The sequence below is a fragment of the Equus caballus genome, chromosome X (genome assembly GCF_041296265.1).
Source record: "Equus caballus isolate H_3958 breed thoroughbred chromosome X, TB-T2T, whole genome shotgun sequence".
NCBI classification, from domain to species: Eukaryota; Metazoa; Chordata; class Mammalia; order Perissodactyla; family Equidae; genus Equus; species Equus caballus.
This window is the reverse complement of record NC_091715.1, coordinates 81,563,308-81,590,081: the sequence shown is the minus strand read 5'-3', so window position 1 is coordinate 81,590,081 and position 26,774 is coordinate 81,563,308. Positions and strand designations below refer to the sequence as shown.

The window sequence follows — 26,774 nt, the reverse complement described above, 5'->3', positions numbered from 1 at the left end:
CAGTTCAATTATTCCCTATAAGAAAGTATTAACGTTATCCATTATATTTCAGTTATATGTTTCTCAGAAGAAAAATAACAGTGTTCTTACTCCTGTTTTTAGTCTCTTCCTACATTCTATCCTATATATCACTGTTAGATCATTTCCTCCAAACTGCTTTCTTTGTGATATTCCACTGTCCCCCAAATTTAATTATCCCTTTGCCTACAAGGTAAAATCCAAAAGCTTTCACCCTGACATTTCAGGCTATCAAACAATCTGTTAGTTGTGTTTTGAACTGCCCTTCAAATTATATTTCAACCTAAAGTCTCTGCCCTTATCTATCAAGCTTTCTTGTTTACTTCCATGGTTTTGGTCGTGCTTTTTCCTAGACCTGAAATTCCCTCCATTCTTTTCTATGCTTACAAAGTTCAAATTCTACCTACTGTATGATTTTCCATTGAGAACACCATCCCATATTCATCTCTGTCTTCTGAATTCTGATAACCTTACTGACTTTAAATTTGTCACTTGGTTAATTAGGTTAATATTATTTAACTATTATGTTTGCATATAGAGAGAGATAGGTAGATAGATTCTATCTAGAAAGGGAATGTGCAAGTATAACTTAATGTCATGAATGACTTATTTTAACAAACATATCACACTTTATCCAAATTAATGTCTCCCATTCAAAGAAGTTAGCTTTGGGAAATTAAATACTTAATGCCATAGAGTCACTGTTCAGAAAATTATTAACATCTCTGTTTAGGAATTCTTTCTGTATGTTTTGTCGTGGTAAGTCTTCATGTTTTGAAGATTGATTTTATTTTCAGAACAGTAAAGTTATTTTGATTTGAGCTGGTGAATGGATTGAGTGATTATAGCTTTGCACAAAATTTCTTTAATCTTACATCTATTTTCTCTCTTTATTTTATAAGGTCCCTATCAATAAAAGCATTTTTTAAATATATTCTTTAAGATGGATCTAAAACACATCTGGAGGATTTCTTCAAAATATTATGAACCTAGGAGTAAGTGCAATTTTACGAAGTATTAATCCTCTGAATGGATTAACACATGTTTGGAAGACTACTTTCTGGTAGCCCAAAAGTCTTTCTCATTTCTGAAAAAATAAATAATCAAATAAGTACATACATAAATAAATAGAAACATTTACCGTTCCACACAATCAGAAAGCCTGGAGCAATGGTTAGAGGCAGGGGCTTCATGACCCCCGACAACATATAAGAATCCATTGTATGTTGTAACTCCCACACCTCCGCGTCTTTTGGACATTGGAGAACATGGACTCCACTTGTTAGTGTGTGGGTCAAAGCATTCCATTGATTTAAGGCAGGAACTTCCATCACGTCCACCAATAGCATATAGCCTGGAAAAAAGACAAATGTGTATGTATGTATGTTTTTGTGTGTGTGTTTGTGTGTGTGTATATATATATATATACATATATATATAAATTTCCATATAGTGTTTGCAATTTGTGCATAGAGTGAAAGTGAAAGAATCTTGCACAAAGCATTTCAAGTTTTTAGCTATGTATTCTACTCTCTTAGCATTTTGTAATGGATGGCCTGAGTTTGTGAATGGATGGTTAACCTGACGGCACCTGTCAAGGTCTATCCTACCTCAAACCTCCCCACTTAATCATTTTTGTGAAAGTTACTTTGACATACTAGATTAAAAGATCCCATGGGAAATTAACTACTGAGAAAGAATGGAGATATCAAAAGTGTTGGCAGTATTTGTCAATTATAACTCAATAAAGCTGTAAATTAAAAACAAAAAAAGTAGGATGTTTCCAAAGACCAACTCCAGCAATCCTACAACTTTAGCTAGGTTCAATTGCCTAGCATTAGAATCCCTGTTTTTATAAACTATTTAATATAAAAACATTTGTCACTAAGAAGACATTAACAATAAACAACTGAGGGAATAGTATAGAACCTACACACCAGATTGTTTCTTAGGAAGATACATTAGCGATAACATTAATCCCATAAACTTTAAAATGCTATTTCCTTTGGTGAGTAGTATTTTTGCTCTAATTTAAATTTAATGCTGCCTCAATAAAGAAGATAAACATTTACTAAATCATATGTCTAAAACTGCCCTTCATGCTCAGTTGTGAACAACAGCAAATCAACAAAACAAAAATTAGTCAAATTTGGTGATTTCAGCTTGTTCTGTAATTGCTAGGAGAGTGTTAGTAAGCTGATATCATTCAGGTCAGGCCAGAGATAATCTGATTTAGGAATATTTTAAGCTCTAAGACACTGTAAGGCTGAGTCTCCTCTTAACTATTGACATTCCCTACTTCTACAAGGTGCTAAAAATCATCTGTGTCGAAAGTTCTACTGAACTCATTTATATGATGAGATATTGGCTTTAAGCATAGTCAGTACAGATAGATAAGGCTGTCTCCTGCCACTGACCCACCCTGGTGTCTGAAATTCTCATCACTCAAGTCCCTCCTATATGTTGGTCATTATCTCCAAAGGTCTCTTGTCAGAAACCACACAATTACCTGGAGGAAGTAACAATTCAAGCTGCTAGCAACTTCTAACACTATCAGGTTTCACTATATTAGTTTGCTGTCATAGGCAAGTGATCAGAAAGATGGGACTAGATGTAATTCTAGAGTTGGGAACCCTGAACACTCAGGAGAGTGAATGGTAAAGAACAAAAAAGATCTGCCCTTTTACAAAGATAGACCAAAGTTTTGATAAGATTTAGTCATAATGTAAAAAGTGGTAGCTTCTTGAGGGTAAAATTGGAACTGGTTTGCCTACAAAGGTGCTTCTCAAATTTAATGGGCCCATAAGTCACTTGAGGATCCTGTTAAAATGCCAGTTCTGATTCAGAAGGTCTAGGGTGGGGCTAAGATTCAGCATTTGTAAGTAGATCTCAGGTAATATTGATGCTCCTGGTCCCAGGACCACACTTGAGTAGGAAGGGACTATGGAATATTCAATTAAATGTTCCTTTTAGACAAGTATTTTTCATCATAATGAAGGAAGGTTTTCAACAAAGTCCTTTTATTATTGATAACTAGGATCTCCTGATCATTGGGAATGCTTACAGATTGATGGATCATATCACTGAAATGCTGTCCCACATGACCTGGGAGGAAAGAGCATGCATGTTGGGTTACTCACTTGTTGTTTAATGCTACAACACCAACTGTGCTTCTAAGAGATGACATACTGGCCACGTAATTCCACTGACGTCCCTCAGGGTCCCATCTTTCTACAGTATTTAGATAACTCCATCCATCATGACCACCAACAGCGTACATTGGTCCTTCAAGTGTGGCTACACCTAAAGGATAAAAATAGCATGAGGGCTCACTTGGGTATGTCACACATAATGGATACTGTGTTGTTTTGCAAGCTACTGACTCCTTAAAAATTTATTTTTGTTTTTTAAATGATTTTGTGTACACATGAATAATTTGCTGATCTTGATATGAAACTAAATATGGTACTTTAACCCTAGGAAATTTTCCAGCATAGTTACCATATCATGGAAGGGTTTCATAATAATGAAGTCAAAGGAGGTAGTGGAACGCATCATTTCTAGGGATGTAATAGAAAAAGGAAGCTGATTTTATTCCTGTCATAATTTGAATGCCATTTTTTGAATGTAAGGGATAGATGAGATGATACTGAATCTTAGATAAATCTTAGAATTGTGGGTTTACTGGTAGGTCTTTCTAATCCCTGCTTTTTATTATAGAGATCAAGAAAGATTCCCGTGAGATAACTAAATAGGGCTTTTTGAGGTTTAGTTGGAAGTTTGTTCTATTAGATACTATGAATAGCCCCTTTCTAACTGCTTCTCATCTGTTCTGGGAATTCACATAATTGGCTCCCTCCCCCATCACCTTCTTCACCATCTCAATCCGTCTCAGTGCTTTGTCCTCATCACCTCTCCTACCTCGTTAGTAATATCAATTAGATTTTAAAAACTTGCTCTGATTTCTCTGTAAGATATGTTTCCAAGGTACATCTAGGAATCACACTGACACAACCCAACTGGATAATCATGTAGTCTATCATTTGACATAGACAATTCATCAGATAATTTGGGGCAAACAACATCAGTGCTAGATCTGCCACTTTTTAGCATTGAGCACTTTTTGGTGTAAAAGTTCTTAAAAAACAAGGCGATTGTTCTTTTTTTTTTCCCCAACAAACTCTATGATATTGAAAACGTATGGAGTCTAGCATGAAGAAAGATGTACCCTGACATATTTAGGAGAATAAAAGTTTCCCACTGCTCCAGAAGTCTCCGCTTCATCTTTCCTAAACTTCTTGGGAACCTCTGACTTAAGTATAACTTAGAGCTGGTCTCAATCAAAGTGATTTTTCTAAATATCCCTGCCTTGGACCTGTATCCTGATGCTTTTGCTGAAATATAGATTTACTTCTAATGCGAAAGAACATGATTCATCTAACAAGAAAGACAATGTCTCTCCATCATCAAGTGCCCTTTTTGCTAAATTTGAGCTTAGAAAAAAACTACCTGTTGTAATTTTATGTTGCTCAGTAATATATTCCTTCTTAAAGATTTTATCCTTTCTAAAGTGGGGTGCAGTTTAAAATACTGGGAGAAGGGAGGCAGGATTAACAAGTATGACATCTGAAAAACGTTTCACAGGCTTTTACTATTTGCTTAAGCTTTTCAACATTTTGAAGACATTTTGACTAAAGGGTTTGGCTAAATCCCAATAATATGTAGCTGAATTTAATTTTTATAAAGCTCTTCTAAGTTTACATTCTTTAGAAACTATTCAGGCATACCTCATTTTATTGTGCTTCACTTTATTACACATTGCAGATATTGCGTTTTTTTTATAAATTGAACATTTGTGGCAATCCTGCATTGAGCAAGTCTATCAGTGCCATTTTTCCAACGGCATTTGCTCACTTCATGTCAATGTGTCACGTTTTGGTAATTCTCGCAGTATTTCAAACTTTTCATTATTATATTTGTCATGGTGATCTGTGATGTTGCTATTATAATTGTTTTGGGCGCCAAAACTGTGTCCATATAAGACAGCAAACTTATTTGATATATGCGTGCGTTCAGACTGCTCCACAGATCGGTCATTTCTCAGTCTCCCTCCCTCTTTTAATACAAGGCTGCTTCATCTCAGGCATCCCTATTCCCTGAGATACAATATTGAAACTAGGCCAATTAAGAATCCTACAATGGCCTCTAAGTGTTCAAGTGATAGGAAGAGTCACATGTCTCTCACTTTACATCAAAAGCTAGAAATGAATAAGTTTAGTGAGGAAGGCAGGTTGAAAACCGAGACAGGCTGAAAGCTAGGCCTGCTGCACCAGACAGTGAGTCAAGTTGTGAATTCAAAGGCAAAGTTCTTAAAGGAAATTAAAAGTGCTATTTCAGTGAACACATGAATAAGAAGAAAGCAAACAGCCTTATTGCTGATATGGAGAAAGTTTTAGTGGTCTGAACAGAAGATCAAACCAGACGCAGCACTCCCTTACGCCAAAGCCTAATCCAGAGCAAGGCCCTAACTAACTCTCTTCAATTCTGTGAAGGCTGAGAGTGGTGAGGAAGCTGCAGAAGAAAAGCTTGAAGGTAGCAGAGGTTGGCACATGAGGTTTAAGGAAAGAAGCCATCTGCACAACATACAAGTGCAAGTTGAAGCAATAAGTGCTGATGTGGGAGCTGCAGCAAGTTATCCATAAGATCTAGCTAAGATAATGAATGAAGGCATCTACACTAAACAACAGATTTTCAGGGTGGATGAAATAGCCTTTTATTAGAAGAAAATGCCATCTAGGACTTTCATAGCTAGAAAGGAGAAGTCAATGCTTTCCTTCAAAGGGTCAAAGGACAAGCTGACTCTTGTTAGGGGCTAAAGCAGCTGGTGACAAACCAGCAATGCCAATGCTCATTTACCACTCTGAGAATCCTAGGGTCCTTAAGAATTATGCTAAATCTACAGCCTGTGCTCTATAAATGGAACAACAAAGTCTAGGTGATGGCACATCTGTTTACAACATAATTTGCTGTATATTTTAAGCCCACTGTTTAGATCTGCTGCTCAGAAAAAATGATTCCTTTCAAAATGTTACTGCTCATTGACAATGCACCTGGTCGTCCAAGAGCTCTGATGATGTACAAGATTAATGTTGTTTGCATGCCTGCTGACACATCTATTCTGCAGTCCATGGGTGAAGGAGCAATTTAAACTTTCAAGTCTTTTATTTAAGAAATACATTTCGTAAGGCTATAGCTGCCATAGGCAGCGATTCCTCTGATGGATCTGGACAAAGTAAATTGAAAACCTGGAAAGGATTCACCTTTCTAGATGCCATTAAGAACATTCATGATTCATGGGAACAAGTCGAAATATCAACATGAACAGGAGTTTGGAAGAAGTTGATTCAAACCCTCATGGATGACTTTGAGGGGTTCAAATCTTCAATGGAGGAAGTAACTGCAGATGTGGTGGAAATAGCAAGAGAACTAGAATTAGAAGTGGAGCCTGAAGATATGACTGAATTGCTGCAATCTCATGATAAAAATTTAATAGAAGAAGAATTGCTTCCTATGGATGAGGAAAGTGATTTCTTGAGATAGATTCTCCTCATGGTGAAGATGCTGTGAATATTGTTGACATGACAACAAAACATTTAGAATATTGTGTAAACTTAGTTGATAGAGCAGCAGCAGGGTTTGAGAGGACTAACTCCAATTTTGAAAGAAGTTCTACTGTGGGTAAAATGCTATCAAACATCATCACATGCTACAGAGAAATCATTCATGAGAGGAAGAGTCAATCCATGCAGCAAACTTCATTCTTATCTTATTTTAAGGAATTACCACAGCCACCTCGACCTTCAGCACCCATCACCCTGCTCAGTCAGCAGCCATCAACATGGAAGCAAGACCCACCACCAGCAAAACAATTACTACTCACTGAAGGCTCACAAGATGGTTATAGCATCTTTAGCAATAAAGTATTTTTAATTAAGGCATGTACATTGTTTTTTAGACATAATGCTATTGCATACTTAATAGACTGCAGTATAACGTAAACATAACTTTTATATGTACTGGAAAACCAAAAAATTCGTGTGACTCACTTTATTGTGATATTCACTTTATTGCAGTGGTCTGGAACCAAACCTGCAATATCTCCAAGTTATGCCTCTATAACATTAAACTCTTACCTAAGCCGTGCCTGTGTGTTGACATGGGAGGCATCACAGTCCAGATTTTGCCAACTGGATTAAAACATTCCACAGTATTCAAAGTTTTTAAACCATCTCTTCCTCCCACAACATAGAGCTTATTATCAATAACTGCAACTCCAAACTGAAGCCTACGGCCACTCATCGTGCCAATATGTAGCCAGCTGTTGGTCCTGAGATCATATTTTTCAATTGTTGTGGTACCTGTTAAAGGGATATTGAACAATGGTAAAAACCACTTGTATAAAAGTTTTTAATTGGCATCATTCACATTATATTTATGTACCTATATTTTATTTTATTTATTTTTTCCTTTTTTTTATTGAGTTATTGATAGGTTACAATCTTGTGAAATTTCAGTTGTACATTAATGTTTGTCAGTCATGTTGTAGGTGCACCACTTCACCCTTTGTGCTCACCCCCCACCCCACCTTTCCCATGGTATCCACTAAACTGTTCTTAGTCCATAATTTTAAATTCCTCACATGAGTGGAGTCATACACAGATTATCTTTCTCTCGCTGGCTTATTTCACTTAACATAATTCTCTCAAGGTCCATCCATGTTATTGCAAATGGAATGATTTTGTTCTCTTTTGCAGCTGAGTAGTATTCCATTGTATATATGTACCACATCTTCTTTATCCATCCGTCTGTTGCTGGACACTTAGGTTGCTTCCACATCTTGGCTATTGTAAACAGTGCTGCAATAAACATTGGGGTGCATAGGACTTATGGGATTGCTGACTTCAAGCTCCCTGGATAAATACCGAGTAGTGGGATGGCTGGATTGTATGGTAGTTCTATTTTTAATTTTTTGAGGAATCTCCATACTGTTTTCCATAGTGGCTGCACCAGTTTGCATTCCCACCAGCAGTGTATGAGGGTTCCTTTTTCTCCGCAACCTCTCCAACATTTGTTGCTATTAGTTTTAGATATTTGTGTCATTCTAACGGGTGTAAGGTGATATCTTAGTGTAGTTTTGATTTCAATTTCCCTGATGATTAACGATGATGAGCATCTTTTCATGTGCCTATTGGCCATCAGTATATCTTCTTTGGAGAAATGTCTGTTCATGTCTCCAGCCCATTTTTTGATTGGGTTGTTTGATGTTTTGTTATTGAGTTGTGAGAGTTCTTTATATATTATGGATATTAAGCCTTTGTCAGATATATGACTTGCAAATATTTTTCCCCAGTTAGTGGGTTGTTTTTTTGTTTCAATCCTGCTTTCATTTGCCTTGAAGAAGCTCTTTAAACTGATGAAGTCCCATTTGTTTATTCTTTCTATTGTTTCCCTTCTCTGAGAAGGCATGGTGTCCGAAAAGATCCTTTTAATACTGATATCAAAGAGTGTACTGCCTACGTTTTCTTCCAGAAGCCTTATGGTTTCAGGTCTCACCTTTAGGTCTTTAATCCATTTTGAGTTTATTTTGGTGAATGGTGAAAAAGAATGGTCAATTTTCATTCTTTTACATGTGGCTTTCCAGTTTTCCCAGCACCATTTGTTGAAAAGACTTTCTTTTCTCCATTGTATGCCCTTCAGCTCCTTTGTCAAAGATAAGCTGTCCATAGATGTGTGGTTTTATTTCTGGGCTTTCAATTCTGTTCCATTGATGTGTGCACCTGTTTTTGTACCAGTACCATGCTGTTTTGATTACTGTAGCTTTGTAGTATGTTTTGAAGTCAGGGATTGTGATGCCTCCCGTTTTGTTCTTTTTTCTCAGGATTGCTTTAGAAATTCGGGGTCTTTTGTTGCCCCATATGAATTTTAGGATTCTTTGTTCTAATTCTGTAAAGAATGTCATTGGGATTCTGATTGGGATGGTGTTGAATCTGTAGATTGCTTTAGGTAGAACGGACATTTTAACTATGTTTATTCTTCCAATCCATGTACATGGAATGTCTTTCCATCTCCTTATGTCGTCATCCAATTCTCTCAGAAAGGCCTTGTAATTTTCATAGGTCTTTCACTTCCTTAGTTAAATTTACCCCAAGGTATTTTATTCTTTTTGTTGCGATTGTGAATGGTATTGTATTCTTGAGTTCTTTTTCTGTTGGTTCGTTACTGGAGTATAGAAATGCTACTGATTTATGCAAATTGATTTTATACCCTGCAACTTTGCTGTAGTTGTTGATTACTTCTAAGAGTTTTCCAATGGATTCTTTGGGGTTTTCTATATATAAGATCATGTCGTCTGCAAACCGCGAGAGTTTCACTTCTTCCCTCCCTATTTGGATTCCTTTTATTCCTTTTCCTTGCCTGATTGCTCTGGCCAGGACCTCCAGTACTATGTTAAATAAGAGTGGTGATGGAGGGCATCCTTGTCTCGTTCCTGTTTTCAGGGGGATGGGGTTCAGTTTTTGCCCATTGAGTATGATGTTGGCTATGGGTTTGTCGTATATGGCCTTTATTATGTTGAGGTAGTTTCCTTCTATGCCCATTTTGTTCAGAGTTTTTATCATAAATGGCTGTTGGATCTTGTCAAATGCCTTCTCTGCATCTATTGAGATGATCATGTGGTGTTTATTCCTCAGTTTGTTGATGTGGTGTATCACTTTGATTGATTTGCAGATGTTGAACCATCCCTGTGTCCCTGGTATGAATCCCACCTGATCCTGATATATGATTCTTTTGATGAATTGCTGAATTCTGGTTGCCAAAATTTTGTTTAGAATTTTTGCATCTATGTTCATCAGTGATATTGGCCTGTAGTTCTCTTTTTTTGTGGTGTCCTTGTCAGGTTTTGGGATCAGCATGATGTTGGCCTCATAGAATGTGTTAGGAAGTGTTCCATCTTCCCTAATTTTTTGGAATAGCTTGAAAAGGATAGGTATTAAATCCTCTCTGAAAGTTTGGTAGAATTCCCCAGGAAAGCCATCTAGTCCTGGGGTTTTATTCTTTGGGATATTTTTGATTGCTGTTTCAATCTCTTTCCTTGTGATTGGTCTGTTCAAATTGTCTGCCTCTTCTTGAGTGAGCTTTGGGAGATTATAGGAGTCCAAGAATTTATCCATTTCCTCTAGGTTATCCATTCTGTTGGCATATAGTTTTTTGTAGTATTCTCTTTTAATCTGTTGTGTTTCTGCAGAATCTGTTGTTATTTCTCCTCTTTCATTTCTGATTTTGTTTATTTGAGCTTTCTCCCTTTTTTTCTTTGTAAGTCTGGCTAGTGGTTTGTCAATTTTATTTATCTTCTCAAAAAACCAGCTCTTTGTCTCATTAATCCTTTCTACTGCCTTTTTCATTTCAATAGTATTTATTTCTGCTCTGATTTTTATTATTTCTCTCCTTCTGCTGACTTTGGGCTTCATTTGTTCTTTTTTCTCTAGTTCAGTTAGGTGTGCTTTAAGGTTGGTTAGTTTGGATTTTTCTTGTTTGTTAAGATGTGCCTGTATTGCGATGAATTTTCCTCTTAATACAGCTTTTGCTGTATCCCATATGAGTTTTTATGGCATGCTATCATTTTCATTTGTTTCCAGGTATTATTTTATTTCTTCTTTAATTTCTTCAATGATCCATTGCTTGTTCAGTAGTGTGTTGTTTAGTCTCCACATCTTTGTGCCTTTCTCAGCTTTTTGCTTGTAATTAATTTCTAGCCTTATAGCACTATGCTCTGAGAAGATGCTTGGTATTACTTCAATTTTTTTAAATTTGTAGAGGCTTGCCTTGTTTCCCAACATATGGTCTATCCTAGAGAATGTTCCATGTGCACTTGAGAAGAATGTGTATTCAGCTCTTTCAGGGTGGAGTGATTTATATATGTCTATTAAGTCCAATTGTTTTAGTTTTTTATTTAGCTCCACTCTTTCCTTGTTGATTTTCTGTTTGAATGATCTGTCCATTGATGTGAGTGGGGTGTTGAGGTCCCCTACTATTATTGTGTTGTTTTTAACATCTTCCTTTAGGTCTGTTAATAGTTGCTTTATGAATCTTGGTGCTCCTGTGTTGGGTGCATAGATATTTATAAGCGTTATTTCTTCTTGATGAAGTGTCCCTTTGATCATTATAGATTGTCCCTTTGTGTCTCTCTTTACTTGTCTTATTTTGAAATCCACTTGGTCTGATATGAGAATTGCAACACCTGACTTTTTTTCCTTGCTATTTGCTTGAAGTATTGTCCTCCACCCCTTCACCCTGAGTCTGTGTTTGTCCTTGGGGCTGAGGTGTGTTTCCTGGAGGCAACAAATTGTTGGATCGTGTTCTGTAATCCATTTTGCCACTCTGTGTCTTTTTATTGGAGAGTTCAGTCCATTCACATTGAGATGATTATTGATGCATGTGGACTTAATGCTGTTAATCTATCGCTCATTATCTTGTTTTCCTGCATTTCTTTTCCTGTGTGCTTTATCCTACCCATTTAATACTGCAATTTCTTATGCTGGGTTTCTTAGATTTTTCCTTATTTATGATTTGTGACTCTGTTCTGTACTTTATTTTAGTGTCTACCTTGAAGTTTGTATTTAGAATCTCATGTATAATATAGTCTATTCTCTGGTGGTCTCTTACCTACTTGACCAATACTGATTTAGAACCTTTGCTCTTCCCCTCCTAAATAATTATTTTCATTTTTTATTCCAACTCGTCTTATTCATTTGTAGTTAGAGTGCTAAGATGGTCCTTGTTTTGGTAGTTTCCTTACCTTTACCCTAATGCTATAATTGAATATTTGCTATCCTGTTCTGGTTCTATCCATCGGTCTCCCTAGTCTGTGGATTGTGTCCCCTTTCTCCCTTTTTTCCTTTTTCAAGTATGAGAGCCTTCTTGAGGATTTCTTGTAATGGAGGGCTTTTAGTTACAAATTCCGTTAACTTTTGTTTGTCTGGAAAAGATTTAATTTCTCCCTCATATCTGAAGGAAATTCTTGCTGGATAGAGTATTCTTGGCTGAAGGTTTTTATCCTTTAAAGCTTTGAATATATCACTCCATTCTCTCCTAGCTTGTAGGGTTTCTGTAGAGAAATCCGCTGACAGTCTGATAGGGGCTCCTTTATAGGTTATTCTCTTTTTTTGCCTTACTTCCCTGAGTATTCTTTCCTTATCATTCCTATTTGCCAACTTTACTACTATGTGCCTTGGGGTAGCTCTTTTTACATTGACAAATCTAGGAGATCTAAAACCCTCCTCTACACACATTTCTCCGTTGATCCCTAGATTTGGGAAGTTCTCTTCAATAATGTCGTTAAGCACACTTTCTGCTCCATTTTCCTTTTCCATATTCTCGGGAATTCCTATGATCCTTATTTTCTTACTCCTCATTGAATCCATTATTTCTCGGAGATTTTCCTCATTTTTTTTTAATTCTTAGTTCTCTTTCTTCCTCTGTCTGGTGCCATTCAGCCTGTCTGTCCTCGATTATGCTGATTTGCTCCTCTAGATTGTCTACACGGGCATTCAGGGAATCCGTATTCTGTTTTATCTGGTCCATTGTGTTTTTCATCTCAAGTAATTCTGTATTTTCATGTCAAGTGATTCTTCTTTATGATTTCAATCTCTTTTGTGAAGTAACTCCAGAACTCGGCTTGTTTCTCTATCTTTGTCTCTACCTCATTGAGTTTTTTGATTATAGCTGCTCTGAATTCATTATCACTTAGTTTACCTAATTCCAAGTCCTCAGGACTTAATTCTGTGTTTTTATTGTTTTCCTTCTGGTCTGGGGCTTTTATAAATTGCTGGATGGTAGAGGAGCGGTTTTTTCTCACGGTGGTAGAATTCAGTTGCAGTTACAGCCTGTCGCCACTAGATGGGGGTCGATAGTGGCGTGTTATGAGCTCTCCGCCTTGGGGCAAGATGGCTGCGCCCACTGGCTTCGTTGGGGGGGAGGGGCTGTTACTCACATGTGCCGGTCTGGGTTCAGATCAGTTCTGTTCTCTGGTCTCCCAAGGCCCTTGATTTATGGGGTCCCCGCAGACGGAAGCTTTCCCCCGTCAGCAGGTCTCCACTGAATCAGTGGCAGGAGTCCTGGATGAACCCCTGGTCGCGCGGCCCCTCCCCCGCTCCTTCCCGACCCATGCCGCAGCGATGGCAGACTCTAGGGGAGGGAGCGATGTTCTCTCGTACAGTTCCAGTGCCTCCGAAGGTGTAAGCAAAGTTTATGATCTCTGCCTTCTTGGTATTGTAGGTCTCTAATGAGCTGGCATTATTTTTCTTCTCTGAAATTCAGTTCTTCCAATCTTTTGTTGTATTTTGGAGGGGAGAGAATCCCGGGTCAGCTCACCCTGCCATTTTGCCGACAGGCTTCTTTTGTGTACCTATATTTTATAGCATGGAATCAGTGACTGAAACTCAAATTAAAGTAGTAGCTTGGATGATTCTCCAATCTGGCAGACAGGGCAAGGGTAATATTTTACCATTCCTGGATCCAACTGGAAGAGTCAGAATAAAATAGTTTATTTAATGTATATAGTTTATACACTCATAATGGCTTCTTTGCCTATACTAGGCTACTAGTAGTACTAACACAGATGTCGAACACCATATTTTACAACAGAATATTACCTTGGAACATATTATTGTTTACACATCCATTATGGTTTAAATTACCCATGACCATTCCATATATTAATTTATGCCCTTTTATTTTATTCAGTTTGGGGTGTGTGTCTGTGTGTGAGTGTGTGTTGATTTAAAATACAAATGCCTAAAGGAACAAGAATGAAAATTCCTTTTAAATAGATCTTTGGGGTTGATTCATTCAATATTCTGTGATGATAGCACAAAGAATTGTAATTTATTATAACTATTATAAAGAATTATAATTTAGAATAGAATTATTTATTATTTATTTTTTGTTTTAATTAAGAATAAATTCTGAGGTATTACCTCATTTATGTGTTGTTAAAAGTTCATTTTCTTCTCAGTTACTGAAATACCAAGTTTACTACCATAGTATACTGTCAATACTGTCACAGTAAATTATCACTACTTCATAATAAATTGTCAGTTCAGTAGGCAATGCTTTTTCCCAGTCATTCACAATAGCTGCTGCTTTTTTTTTTTTTTGCTGCTGCTATTTTTTGGTAAAAGTTGACGTTGCACAACAGGGGAAGTTTCTGACTAACCAAGGTTAAAATGAAAGAATTAGTATTCAGGCATACAATGTACCCAAGACAACTTGTGACAGCCTTAGGGAATTTATTCCAATTGCATAAAGCCAATCATAGGAATAAACAAAAAAACTTTTCAGTTGTTCTTCTACTTGGAAATTTGTGGAGAAAATATAATCCATTAGTTATGATGCAAATATGGTTAACATCCGAAGTGTATCTAATAGCCAATTATAAGGCTATGATATAGGCTCGTGTCAAGTCAAAATTTAAGCAGAGTACTATATATTATATCTATGGCTGCTTCTGAAAGCTTTTCTGTATATATTGGATTAGTGGAAACTGTTACTTTTCTCTAATTTTAAATATTTTCTGGTGAATAGGGCACTATAAGTATTTATATGTCTCAAGAGTTTGGGTTTTCACAATAAAGACTTGTGAATATTCAGGCATTCATTTACTCTTTCTCTTTAATCCCTACATCTTTCACTGATAATGTGGATTTGGCTGAAAGCTGACTTACAGATCAGCAATTGCTCTATTGACTACATTTACTGCTGAGAAGTCAAATAACACCACCTAGCAGAGTATCTTTTCTCCACTAAATAGCTCTGGATGATACTGTTAAAACTGGAATACCTACAAAGACACACAATCTTCCTAAATCTGTTTCCTATCTGTTCCTTCCTATTTTAACTTTTTATTTCATACTCTTTTCTTTAGGAATTTACCAAAGTGCCAATTTAGATTTGGAGTGAAGGCTTGGCTGCACTAATTATTAAGATTATGGAGATATTAATGGTGAAGTAATTAGGAAACTCTACAAAACTACATTAATCAGCTTTACATAGAAGATTTATACACTGAAAGGATGTAGAAGTCTGCTTTATGCCAGGTTAATTTTTTCCAGGCATTAGATTAAATATAGAAGGTAAATTTATCCCACATTTCTTATTTGCATCTATAAACATATATGACTGTTAGTTCTGGATCTTGAATTCTGAAGATTTTTTCAGCCCATTTGCCCACCTCCACTTTTGTTCCAACTAATCAAAATGTAAGCCCTCTAGCTGACTTACTATGGCAGCTCTATACTGATAGGGAAACTTAGATTTTTTTACTGATCTCTCTTCTTAGGACCCACTTTGTAACTGTTCTCTGTAAATTGACCTTCTGCCCTAAAACATTGCAAATGTTGTTTCGCAATTCATTTCTAAGCTCCTTTTTAACCCTCATTTATGATCTATTCAAGAAGGAACAAAACCATCCAAACTTTGTAGTATTGTTGGGAACATGATAGTTCCTGTGGTTGTGAATATATCTGATTTAGTGATTTCCTCCATCTACTTTTTAAATGATCTAAAAATGACCACATTAGCCTTTAATTTGTCCCCTGCCATACTATCTCTAAGAATTAATTGTTTTTTAATAAATGAAAAGTTAATGAATACCTTGTATGTACAAAAGTCCAAAGTTTACCATTTGATCATTTTTAAATTTTAACTCTGTGATCATACAACTTTCTGATGATTCTTTTAATATACATGGTAGGAATTATAGTTAACTCGAGCCACTTGTGTGCTCTCTATATTTAGTAGCTAATTCCAAGTTTACTGTATGAGTCAGAGAGGAAATTAAAGACTGAGGAAGTACTGTATTTCCTAGACATCAAAAGGTGAAAGTTTAAAAAGTATCTTTAAAAAAAGATAAATGAAAAAACTCTGTAAGAAAAGGCATATGATACAAATTCTTTGTTACAGCTTTGTGAGTGTAAATTGGTAAGTTTTTAAAATGTGATACTGATTTATATAGATATATGCTACTCCTTTAATGTTTTTGCCATACTTAGTTTTTTTCTTTATTTCTTTATTGGTTCTTAAGTGCTCACCCTGGTTCTTCAGTAGATTCTAAGACCCTCAAAGAGAGAGGTCAGTTTTGTTGTTGCTCTTTCTTCTAAAATAGTGTCAGTATAGCAAAAAGGAACATAGAGAGTAAGAATTTCATTTCCAGTCTTTCTAGATGTTTGTCCTTGGGTTGGCTATCTAACCATAAGGGCTTTAGTTTCCTCATCTGCAAAACTGGGGTAATCTTGTAGCATTGTTGTAAGAATTACAAATGATGTTTGCAGAATGCCAATCAAATATCAGGTACTCAAAAATAGTAGTTTTTACTATTATTGTAGTTGTCTGCAACGTCCCATATAGCCTTTTATGTCTCCATACACTAGGTACTCAACGAGTCTCAAAATAATGGCCTTATTTCCTTACATATCAAACTGCTAATAGAGTCAGGGATTATAGGTTCACATTACACTCCTTTTTAGAAACTGTTAAGTAGTTATAGATACGTGCTACCATTTTTTTGTGACACATTCATTTATGTAACATTAACTTAAACAACAGGAGCCTGAAAAAAGAAAAAAAATAGAAAACAAACACAAAATCCAGACAAACACAAAATTTTCCATTTCTCACATTGCAGGTTAGGCTTTTTTAAAAAAATCAGAAACTAAGGATAACTATGCTTACATTTTGTATTTAGTAACCTTTTAATTTAAATATCAAACAAGACACCTTTTAAAATGCTGCTAATATTCATTCTATTCAACAAAATGCAATAAAGTATCAAGTTTCCAGACTTGAGATTAATTATAGGATCTCATTTGTATTTGTTATTTTCTGAAGAACACTAGTTCTGTGAAGGTACTCTACTACTTTGGAAATAATCCCATTTGCAAGCTTTTGTTTTACAGGTTTATGATTAATTGGCACATTTCCTATATAGCCTTCCAATTTCCAGTTGCATATATCAAAAGAAAACTATCAGTTTCCAGTAGCACAGAACTCTGACTTTTGCATCATTTTATGCAAGTTGTCAAATGACATATCTATGTACGATTTGGCAAATTTTAAGTGGGTTGATTTTATTTCCTACACGGCCAACTCTTAATTACAAAATCCTTGCATCACTGTTTTGCCAACATGGGTCTATGACTGAGAAGTCAAGTGTGAAAATGCAGAGGTATACAAAAATAGGTTTTAAGAAGGGTTCAGGGTAGAGAAGATGGCTTTGGAAACATTTCCCTTTGATAAATTTCTTATGTAAAATTATTACTTTATTCCCAGATTTGAATTGCTGATCTTCTTGTCAACACTTCAAGATTCTTTGTAATTGGCCTTTGAGCATGTAACAGGAAACTGACAGCAAGGAGTTAGAGGACATTCTTCAGTTTCAAAAAACAAATTTGGAGGACCTTGCCCCTTCCATTCATGATACAGCTTAAATAAGTTTTCCCTGAAAAGATATATTGCAAAGCAAATACTCTAATTTAAAAATTGCTGCCATAAAATACAAGTATTTAATTAGCCAACACAAATTAAACAGTCATATTCCATAAGGTTCCAAAAAAAAAAAGGAAGTCACAAAATTACATAAAGTACCCTATTTAGGAAAATTAGCTTTAGATACACATTTAAATACGGCTTTAATGCCACCCTTATAATTTGGAGAGTGTTGAGAGTATATCTTCTTTTTTGAATAACTTCCTAAATTAATTAATTTGTTCCTGTTACCTTTCACAGCATTCATGCCTCCCAAAGCATAAAGTGCTCCCACAGTTGATTTTCTAGGCTTCGTCCGAGGGCTCTGCATCATAGGTCTTCTCTCAGGTAAGAGATGATACTTCATAGCTTCCATCAGGAGCTTCTGACACTCAAGATCACCAGTAAACAGGGAGTTGTTTTCAAGATCTGCCAGTAACTAAAAAGTAATGAGGAATGGTATGTGAAATGAAGAGCCCACCATTAGAAAGAATATCTTTTCATTTATATAACTGGAGAAAACTCAAGCTAAGTCAAATGTAGAAGTGTTATTATTTAATATTTTAAGTCACTTAGTAACATATTTTTATGTTCAGTTATGATTTAAAATGATTAAAAGCCTCTTGGTGGTAGCTAATGATCTCTGCAGATTTGTTTGACATATTTATTCATCTTTGGAATATGTACATCTATAACCCCAAGGAATGAAAGTGAAACGGCACTCACAAAATGTGTTACTGAAAGCTATTAAAATGAACGGCTATGTCTGCACAAAGCAAGCATCTCCCAGTCTACTGCATGCAGCTAGAGAAGCAGTCACCTTTTTGGTGGATTTAGGGGAGATGGTACAAACATGCCCAGTTAAAATATCACCCATAGAGGACTGCAGCTTTATCATCAAATCACTTCTGTAAAGTATTCTGAAAGCAGGTGCTTTTTATCTGTACATGCACCCGTGTACATCAGTAAAGTACACGTGTTAGTAACTAGTCAATACATCAGCAATAGGAGATGATCAATACTTTCTAATCATCATTGCCTAGTAGACAATAAGATCCTAACTGAATGTGATAAAAGCTAATTTTCCTGAGATGAGTTGAGGAGGAATTAAGAGTTTGTTTCAGAATTTTACTAAGGATCATTTAGCTTGGTTTCTTGGAGTTTGGGGCCCACAGTGTCATAGGACATTAAGAGAAATAGCAAGAGGTTGCTGGAATGGAGGCACTAATCTCACTCTGTAAAATGTCCCTGAAGTTTCCTGTAATCTCTGATGGATCATTATTTTGACTTGGCTGGTGAGACCCCAGGCATTTCCTTAATGCATATGCTGCTTAAATTAGGTTTGACAACTGGGCTATATAACTTTTTTTCTTTTGAAAATATTCTTTAGAGATCTATCACCATTCTTTTCATATATTTCATTTCTGGAATATTTGTTTAAGGTCATTTTTTAAAATTGTTTTCGAAAATCTATATTTTGTATGCCGTTGCCCACCACTACCATCATCAGGAAAAGTTCACATAGTCTATATTCTATGCAAAAGATAGACTCAGGAGTGGGTTGTATATTTGGGCTGGAAATTTAGTCTCATTCCAACAAAGTAAGAGAAGTCCAAACTAAGCACTTTGCTGAAAGAATGTTATATAGACTTAAACCAGTGTAAAGATAAGGGCCTCTGATCCTTTACACCAGTGCATCTCAAATTTTTGCATATCTAAGAATAATCTGGAGAACTTGTTAAAACACATATTCCTTGACTTCACCCCCAGAAATTGTTTCAATAGATCTGTGATGGAGGCCTGAGGAGCTGAGTTTCTAACAAGCTCCCAGGCAATGCTATGCTGCTGGTCCAGGGACATGTTGAATAGTAATGCCTTAGAGAATCTGATTAATTACACAGACTCTCTCTGAGAATAGCACATATAAGTGTTCACACATTCACACAAACAAAATTTCTATAGATTCTCAACCTTGCATCTAAAATTACTGTGTATTTCAATGTTTCTCTTTTTTGGTGCTGCTATTGCCTTGCCCTTTTGAATAAATTTGCTATACCCAGGAGGGCAGTCAATGTTCTTTCATTGCTTATAGTAAAAAAAAAATGTAGAGAAATAATCAGCAAATTAGCATTCTATTTTTCAATTTTGGGATTTAATTAGCAATTTTGTTGAAAATCGATTAATTTTAATGTTTATGAAACTACTGATCCACTAAGTCCAGATAAGACCCCTCCAGAATTCCAATGTGGATAATGTTTGAGGTCTTTAGCTACAGGCTGTATAATATATGAAGTGTGCATATGTGCAATATATTCATACATATATGACATGTATGTGTATATATGTATACACATGTGTCTATGTGTCATATATATATGTACAATGTACATATGTCATATATATATATCAATAGTAAATTGATCAAATTGCTACAGAGAAAAAATTGTGGCTATACCAATGGTAGAATTATGTAGTGGGACTGCACTCCACACCTCACTAAACTTCACATACTAAAATTCAGTATTAGGTAGGTCAATCCTGAATCATATCGAAGGGTGTTTGTGTTTAGAATCATTTTTACTACAATCCTTCAGCATGCATGATGAAGATGCCATTATAATGATGCTCTAGTGCATCTGAAACCATTATAGTATGCTTTCAATCATAGCAGCTAATTACCCATGTTAGTAAGTATTATCCAGAATCTAACTCCTTCCTAGAGTCTCCTCTGGGATATTACTGTGCTGATTATTATCACCTTGCCTAGAAAGTGGGCAGGAAAAGAAAAAGAGTTAGCCTAGTCATTTTCTCTCCTTGTTACAAGTGCTGTTTGGTGAGAGAGAAAACTGAAACTAATGAGAATGCTGAAGTTAAGGGATTATCTGTAGGGTTTTTTTTTTTTTAATCCTTATTTCTTCTCTCTTCATCATTATCATTGCTAATTGAAGGCTGGATATGTCCTTCTGCGAAACAAATCCTATATACTCCAATTACCAGAAAGCCTCTGAATAAAATAAAATTAGACAAATAAGAAATGGATTAATGCCTAGTGGTAGTTTAGAACTATAATTTTCATTACCTGGGTAAATTTCCATACCTGTGGTGGAAGTAAAGGCAGTCTGATGTAAGAAAGCAGCATCGCTAGGTCTCGTTGCCTAGTCTGCACATCATGTCCCACCCACTCCATTAAAGCATGGAAAATGGTTTCTTCATCAGGCACATTAATGTCATCACTGCACAGAAGTTTTGAAATTTCATTGGCTGGAAGCAGGAGGAATTCTTGGTTCTTTATTACCTCGATGAAGTGTTCCTAGAAAAGAAAGGTCTTCTGAAACTTTGTACTTTAGAAACTTCTTAACAAAATAAGCATATCAAAGCATTATCACTTCGTTAAACTTCAGAAAAGGCCAAGGAGACAGATATATGCCTTTATAACAAACAGGTGCTATGGCTGCCCATGATGGGGGCATGAGGAAGCCTTCTGAAGCTGAGGAGCCAAATGGTCCCACTGGGAATTATTTATTGAACACAAGGAAAGGCCTTAACTGCTTCCTTCACAGGCCACATGGCTAGTGTGTGAGTTGATACCAGTGCTTTTCACTCCCAGCTGTTGTGGGTGACAAAGAGTTTATGACTCCAGAACTGAATAAATAATGTCAAGTTGATCTTTAGTTAAAAACCTTAAGAGAAAGACTGAAAGTTTTCAGGGTGGAGGCTATCTTGAGGGCATGGGAGAGGTAGTTCTGGCTATGCATTTTAGGGAGCAATATAGTGAATTCCTTTGAGATGAGAAAAAGAGATTGAAGAAAAACTTGAAGAAAAACTCTTCTCTTATGGAAGAGCAGGATCTTCTATTAACCAAGGAAAAGGTATCTTTTACAATGGATAACGATCTATAGATTTAGCATAATCCAACAGGAACTCCTATGGAATTATTTTTTGGGGGGAGGAGCTGTCTTCCAATTTTTATATATTATACCTCAATTCTCCCTTCTATCATTGTGCTGTCTTGTATTTTGTTAAGTATCAAATATCAGGCAGCCGTGTTTTAATTTTTTTCATCAAAACACCACTATATTTTTTCTGAATTATAATGTTACATATTTTTCTTTGACAGCACATTTATCATTTCCAACATTTTTCATAGTAAAGATCTCAAGCTTTAAATGCAATAAAATGTACTATATTTCTGAAATGGAGATAAACATGTTTAGTGGGTGACTCATGTTGCACAATAAGTAGATATTCTGGGAACAGCTTAAGACAGCCTCTGAATAACTGGGGGATCTGGATAAATCAAATTACACCCTCAGCTCCACTTGAGTTTAGTCATTGTGGAACTGAGTTAGCCTAACAGCAAAATTATCCATGCAACAATCATCAAGTTTGATAGACCCATCAGGAAGCTCTGATACCATAAATTCCAAGTTAACTTGCCTGTTTAGACAAAGAGCACTCTTGTGACTAAGTCAAACAACTGAGAAAGAACTACTGTTCTTACTGTACTAGAGGTCCCTGGTTGAAAACTTTCTCACCTATAGCAAAATAATGGAGATAGTACTACAAGTAATAATACATTACACTGGTACAGCACTTCACACTTTACGGATTTCTTTCACAAACATTAAGTCATCACCAAAGTGATTTTGTGGGAGGTGGAATTATTCTGATGAGAAAACAGGCTATTATGAATTGTTTGATATCCTGTGTAGTAAATGGCAAAGTATGGACTCAAACCTAAGCCTTCAGGTCTACTTCATTTCATTTGATACTGCAACTGCATTTCGTAAGTGACATAATTTTTATGAGAGGGTTAAGAAAAAGATACAGCACTCTAAAACGTATGGTTATCTATTACTGGTAGTGTATGTAAACTCTGAAACTGTGCCAATATTAATGGAAGACCCCATGTCTCATTCTCCTTTCTATCCACTCTCCAATGAACGAAAAGAAAATAATGAGAGTGAGAATGATCAAGCAAGAGAGAGAGAGAAAGGGAGATTGGCCCAGTGTGTAAAACCTACTTAATAGCTGATGTGGATCATAGTACACTCTATCAAATTTGGTTATACATTTGAGAAAGTTAAGAAATGATTAAAATGGTTTATATGATGGTCATATTTAGGTATAGCCAGAAATTATATTTTTTATTAGATTTGTTATGGCTTCAGAGTGGCTGCCTGATGAAACTACTGAAAATTTCTTGGCAATATAGTAAATTAATCTAAATAAAAATAAGTGTGTTGGTTTAAAGTACATGTGGCAACTGCAGTATCTAGTACTGTAGAGAAATATTTAGTTAAGCTTAAAGATTAATTTTAAATTGTTTTATTTTGGAATTATTTTGCTCCTAATTTCAAGACAAACACTTTCTTCCTTGAACCTTCCCAAGAATCTTCTTTTGTACCTTTGGTTTGATAATCATTGTTTTAAATCCACACTTACATTGTTGTTAAACTTATTAAATCAATATAGCATACTTGACGAATGTTTCATCAATGCAGATTACTATTTATGTGATCGTGATGGTTAATTTTATGTGTCTACTTGACTGAGCCATGGAGTGTCAAGACTTTTGTCCAAACATTATTCTATGTGTGTCTGTGAGGGCGTTTCTGAATGAGGCCCACTCACATCAGGGAGGGCAATCTGTTTTACTCAAACTACAATTCAAATGACTATAACTGAATCCTTAGAGTTTAACATTATTCTTAGACCTTATAATTATTTGCATTTTATACTATCAATACAGTATTACAAAAGCATTATTATAGCAAGGCTTTTACTTATTTTACCGCATTTATAATAGACACTAAAATAACTAAAGGAGACAACAGTATTGTGTTCTTATGCACATCCTGCTTTAACACTCAGTTTCAGTCACATAATAGGAAAAGGAAGACAAGTTCATTTTGAGCAACAAAAATAATTCAAGCTGTTTATCAGAATGTGTTTTGTCTGCAAGAGTAAGATACCAGACAGGAAACTGTTAATACTTAGCTCAAGAATTTAAGTAATTTAACAGGAAGCTTTCATGTTTGGCTTTTGTGGTAAGATTAACCTTTGAACTATATAACTGCTGTTCCTATAGATTCTATGGCATCTGTATTTAGGACATAGGAATATAAATAGCATAATTAAGTGACATATGTTAAAATGCCAACTCATTATAATATGACTCTCCACATAATCGTATTGTCCTAGCAATATGTTTGAAACTTCAAATTTTGAACAATGAGTAGGAGTGGGAAGAAGAGGGGGCAAGTTTTATAAGAAATTTTTAGAGAATTCAAATATTAGAAATTTGAAAATTTTAAGGTCTGTATAAAACTCTAGAAAAATACTCTTTATTTATACACATCTTGATCCTAAAGTTGTACTGTTAATTTAATTTGTTATTTTTAAGTATTTCTCTATTGTTCACTTTTATGTACTCACCTTTTATTTTTGAATTTTAAAAAACTATACCAATATTCTTAGCTCGAAATATTTGTCTTTTGGTTGGGTTTCACAGAAAGATCCATCTCTTGTATTATTCCCTACTTCAGAGGTTAAAAAGTTAATTTTCTTCTTTACATCAGGGAATTATTAGCGTTAATGGTAAAGGTTCATTTAATATCCTCTGTCTACTTTTTCTTGTTTCCCCAATCTATATTTCATGTCACTGTCACTTGATTCATATTAACACATACAAACATGTTCATTTATTATAATTACTAATAGAATTAAGAGGGATTTTAAGTTAGTTAAGTTAAAGAATTGAACTGCAAATTGTTTTTAGCCAAAATACATGTTTTCATTAAGACATAAAGAGTCCATTCAGTAGAATTGTCTGACTTACTAATTATGATAGTTCTTAAGCTCTTCCAGTTAATATCTCTCCATCAATGTTAGTGTTTTTCTTATTGAATATTTAACTTTCATTAGAAATCATAATTTGTACAATTTCACAAACTAAACTTCTAATAGTGCAGAAACATCAGGGAAGTTATGTTTTCTTAATAGTGTGGATTCTACTTGAACTATGTACTTGTACAATTTAATTTTTGGCAGTATTCCCATTTCTCCAAGCTTTGAGATTTAATTAAACCTTTTTAGTTTCAAAAATGAGAATCTTGCTTGGGTACAGCTCAACCAGACAAATATTTTTATCTAATATCTATTCTGTAGAAGTCATTTGCAAATTATATGTTTACATTGTCTTTTACTTTTATCTCAACATTATAGTCTTTACTTACGAAAGGTTTTATAATATATATACACACACACACATACATATCAGTAAACAAATCAGTAAGTTAGATATTGTGTTAATATATTATTATTACAAGTTAATTTGAAGCAATTGGTTTTACCATTGTATACTTATGTGCCACATTCAGGAGCTCCATACAGCCCTGGGCATCTCCAAATGATCGAATCCCTAAGCAGTTTGAAGGATGGAGTTGCTTTATGAGAAAATTGGAGCAGACTTCAATGACTTGAGTCAGCTGCAGGAGACAAGCTGCAGCCAGCAAATTTTCAATAGTATCTTCTTTCAATTGCAGGACACCTGGATGGTTTGAAAAAGTAAAGAATGATTCTATGTTCCACAAAGTAAGAGACAAACATGCTAGATAGGTGAATTTTTAAATTTCTCTCATTACTAGGGCTATCTTTTCTAGTGTATAGTAACCACTCAGGGAATACCTTTTGAGGCCAACATATGCAAGGGATTCTGTATAAATAGTAATAAGATGGCTGAAGGGAGCCAGACTAGATTAGCAAAAACAGCTGTAGCACATGAACAGTGAATGCCATCATTGCAAAGAACAGCAAATTGTTGCTTCTTTATCACCTTAGACCTGCATCTAAATCTTATATCAAAAACTATCTACATTATGACTTGAGGAGCATTATGTCATATTGTATAAGGATCATGCAATTGGCCATACAGGTAACTGTCATTTGTGTGGAAAAATATCTTGGCAAATAAGAAGAGCATTGAGCTTATAGGTCCATATTTTTGCATCTGCATTTATTAGCTGATAAGGATGGCTTTGCTCAAATATTATCCCTCAAGTTGATGCCTGTCACTGTCTCAAAAGAAAGAAAATCTTGCCAAGAGTCCTCAAATAAAGAACTGCTTATATGATGATTATTTTCTTAGGTATAAAAAACAAGCTTTGTTTAAAAATGCTTTAAAGAATTTTTAAAAATGAGGTTAGAGCAATTTAAGCTGTTCCCTTTATACTGACATATCTGTATTATTTTTGGAACAAGCATTATTGATGAATAATTGCAAATGTTTTAAGTTATTTTGATAAGTTATATTCTACTTTTTTGTTTTAGCCAAGCTATAGGTAAGTTATAAAGAATGATATTTCATGTGGATTATATAAACCATAAACTATTCCTTTATAATTTTACCTTGTAAAATACCTTAATATGTATTGTATATGGTTCCATAACCATAAAGAAAAGCGTAATACATACTGTGAGATGCTCTATATTTGGTTCAATCTCTAAAGTATGTTGTAAAGGGGGTCCAGTCCATCAGCAGACTTTCTTGTAGTGTTTCTTTTCCTGGATTTTGAAGCAAGAGCCCTGTCCATATCTCATGGAACCCAGAGAAGTATGAATTATTCTCAGACTCAGATTTAAAGAGCCACCTGCTATAGACATTGAAACTTGGCCTGGTTATTAAGAAGAATATTAATTTCTTTGTTTATACCTTTTTAAATTGAGGTCGCATTGATTTATAACATTATATAAATTTCAGGTGTATATCATTATATTTCAACTTCTATGGAATAGACTGGTATTTATACACAATGGAATATTATTCAACCATAAAAAGATGAAATCTTGCCATTTGCGACAAAATGAATGGACCTTGAGGGTATTATGCTAAGAATATTCATTTCTTAATGAATGAAACTATAAAACTCCTTGAAGGAAACAGTGAAAAAGCTCCGTGACGTTGGTCTTGGCAATGATTTCTTGGATAAGACACCAAAAGCAAAGGGAACAAAAGCTAAAATAAACAAGCAGGACTACATCAAACTAAAGAGCTTCTGCACAGCAAAGGAAACAAAAATAAATTGGAAAGGCAACCTGCAGAATGACAGAATACTTTTGCAAACCATATATCTGATAAGAGGTTAGTATCCAAAATATATAAAGGACTTATACAACTC

The 26,774-nt window shown here is 35.2% G+C and overlaps 1 protein-coding gene across 1 annotated transcript in view; it reads right to left on the bottom strand.

The window, feature by feature from the left end:
* Positions 1-26,774, bottom strand: part of KLHL4 (kelch like family member 4) — a 108,938-nt gene that overhangs the window by 14,612 nt on the left and 67,552 nt on the right. Inside the window, exons 4-9 of the mRNA XM_001500704.6 lie at positions 24,951-25,147; positions 20,693-20,905; positions 17,848-18,034; positions 7,212-7,436; positions 3,159-3,321; positions 1,160-1,372 (exon numbers count right to left, since the gene is read on the bottom strand). Of these exons, the coding sequence (XP_001500754.2) occupies positions 1,160-1,372; positions 3,159-3,321; positions 7,212-7,436; positions 17,848-18,034; positions 20,693-20,905; positions 24,951-25,147 (1,198 nt within the window). The remainder of the gene's footprint in view (positions 1-1,159; positions 1,373-3,158; positions 3,322-7,211; positions 7,437-17,847; positions 18,035-20,692; positions 20,906-24,950; positions 25,148-26,774) is intronic.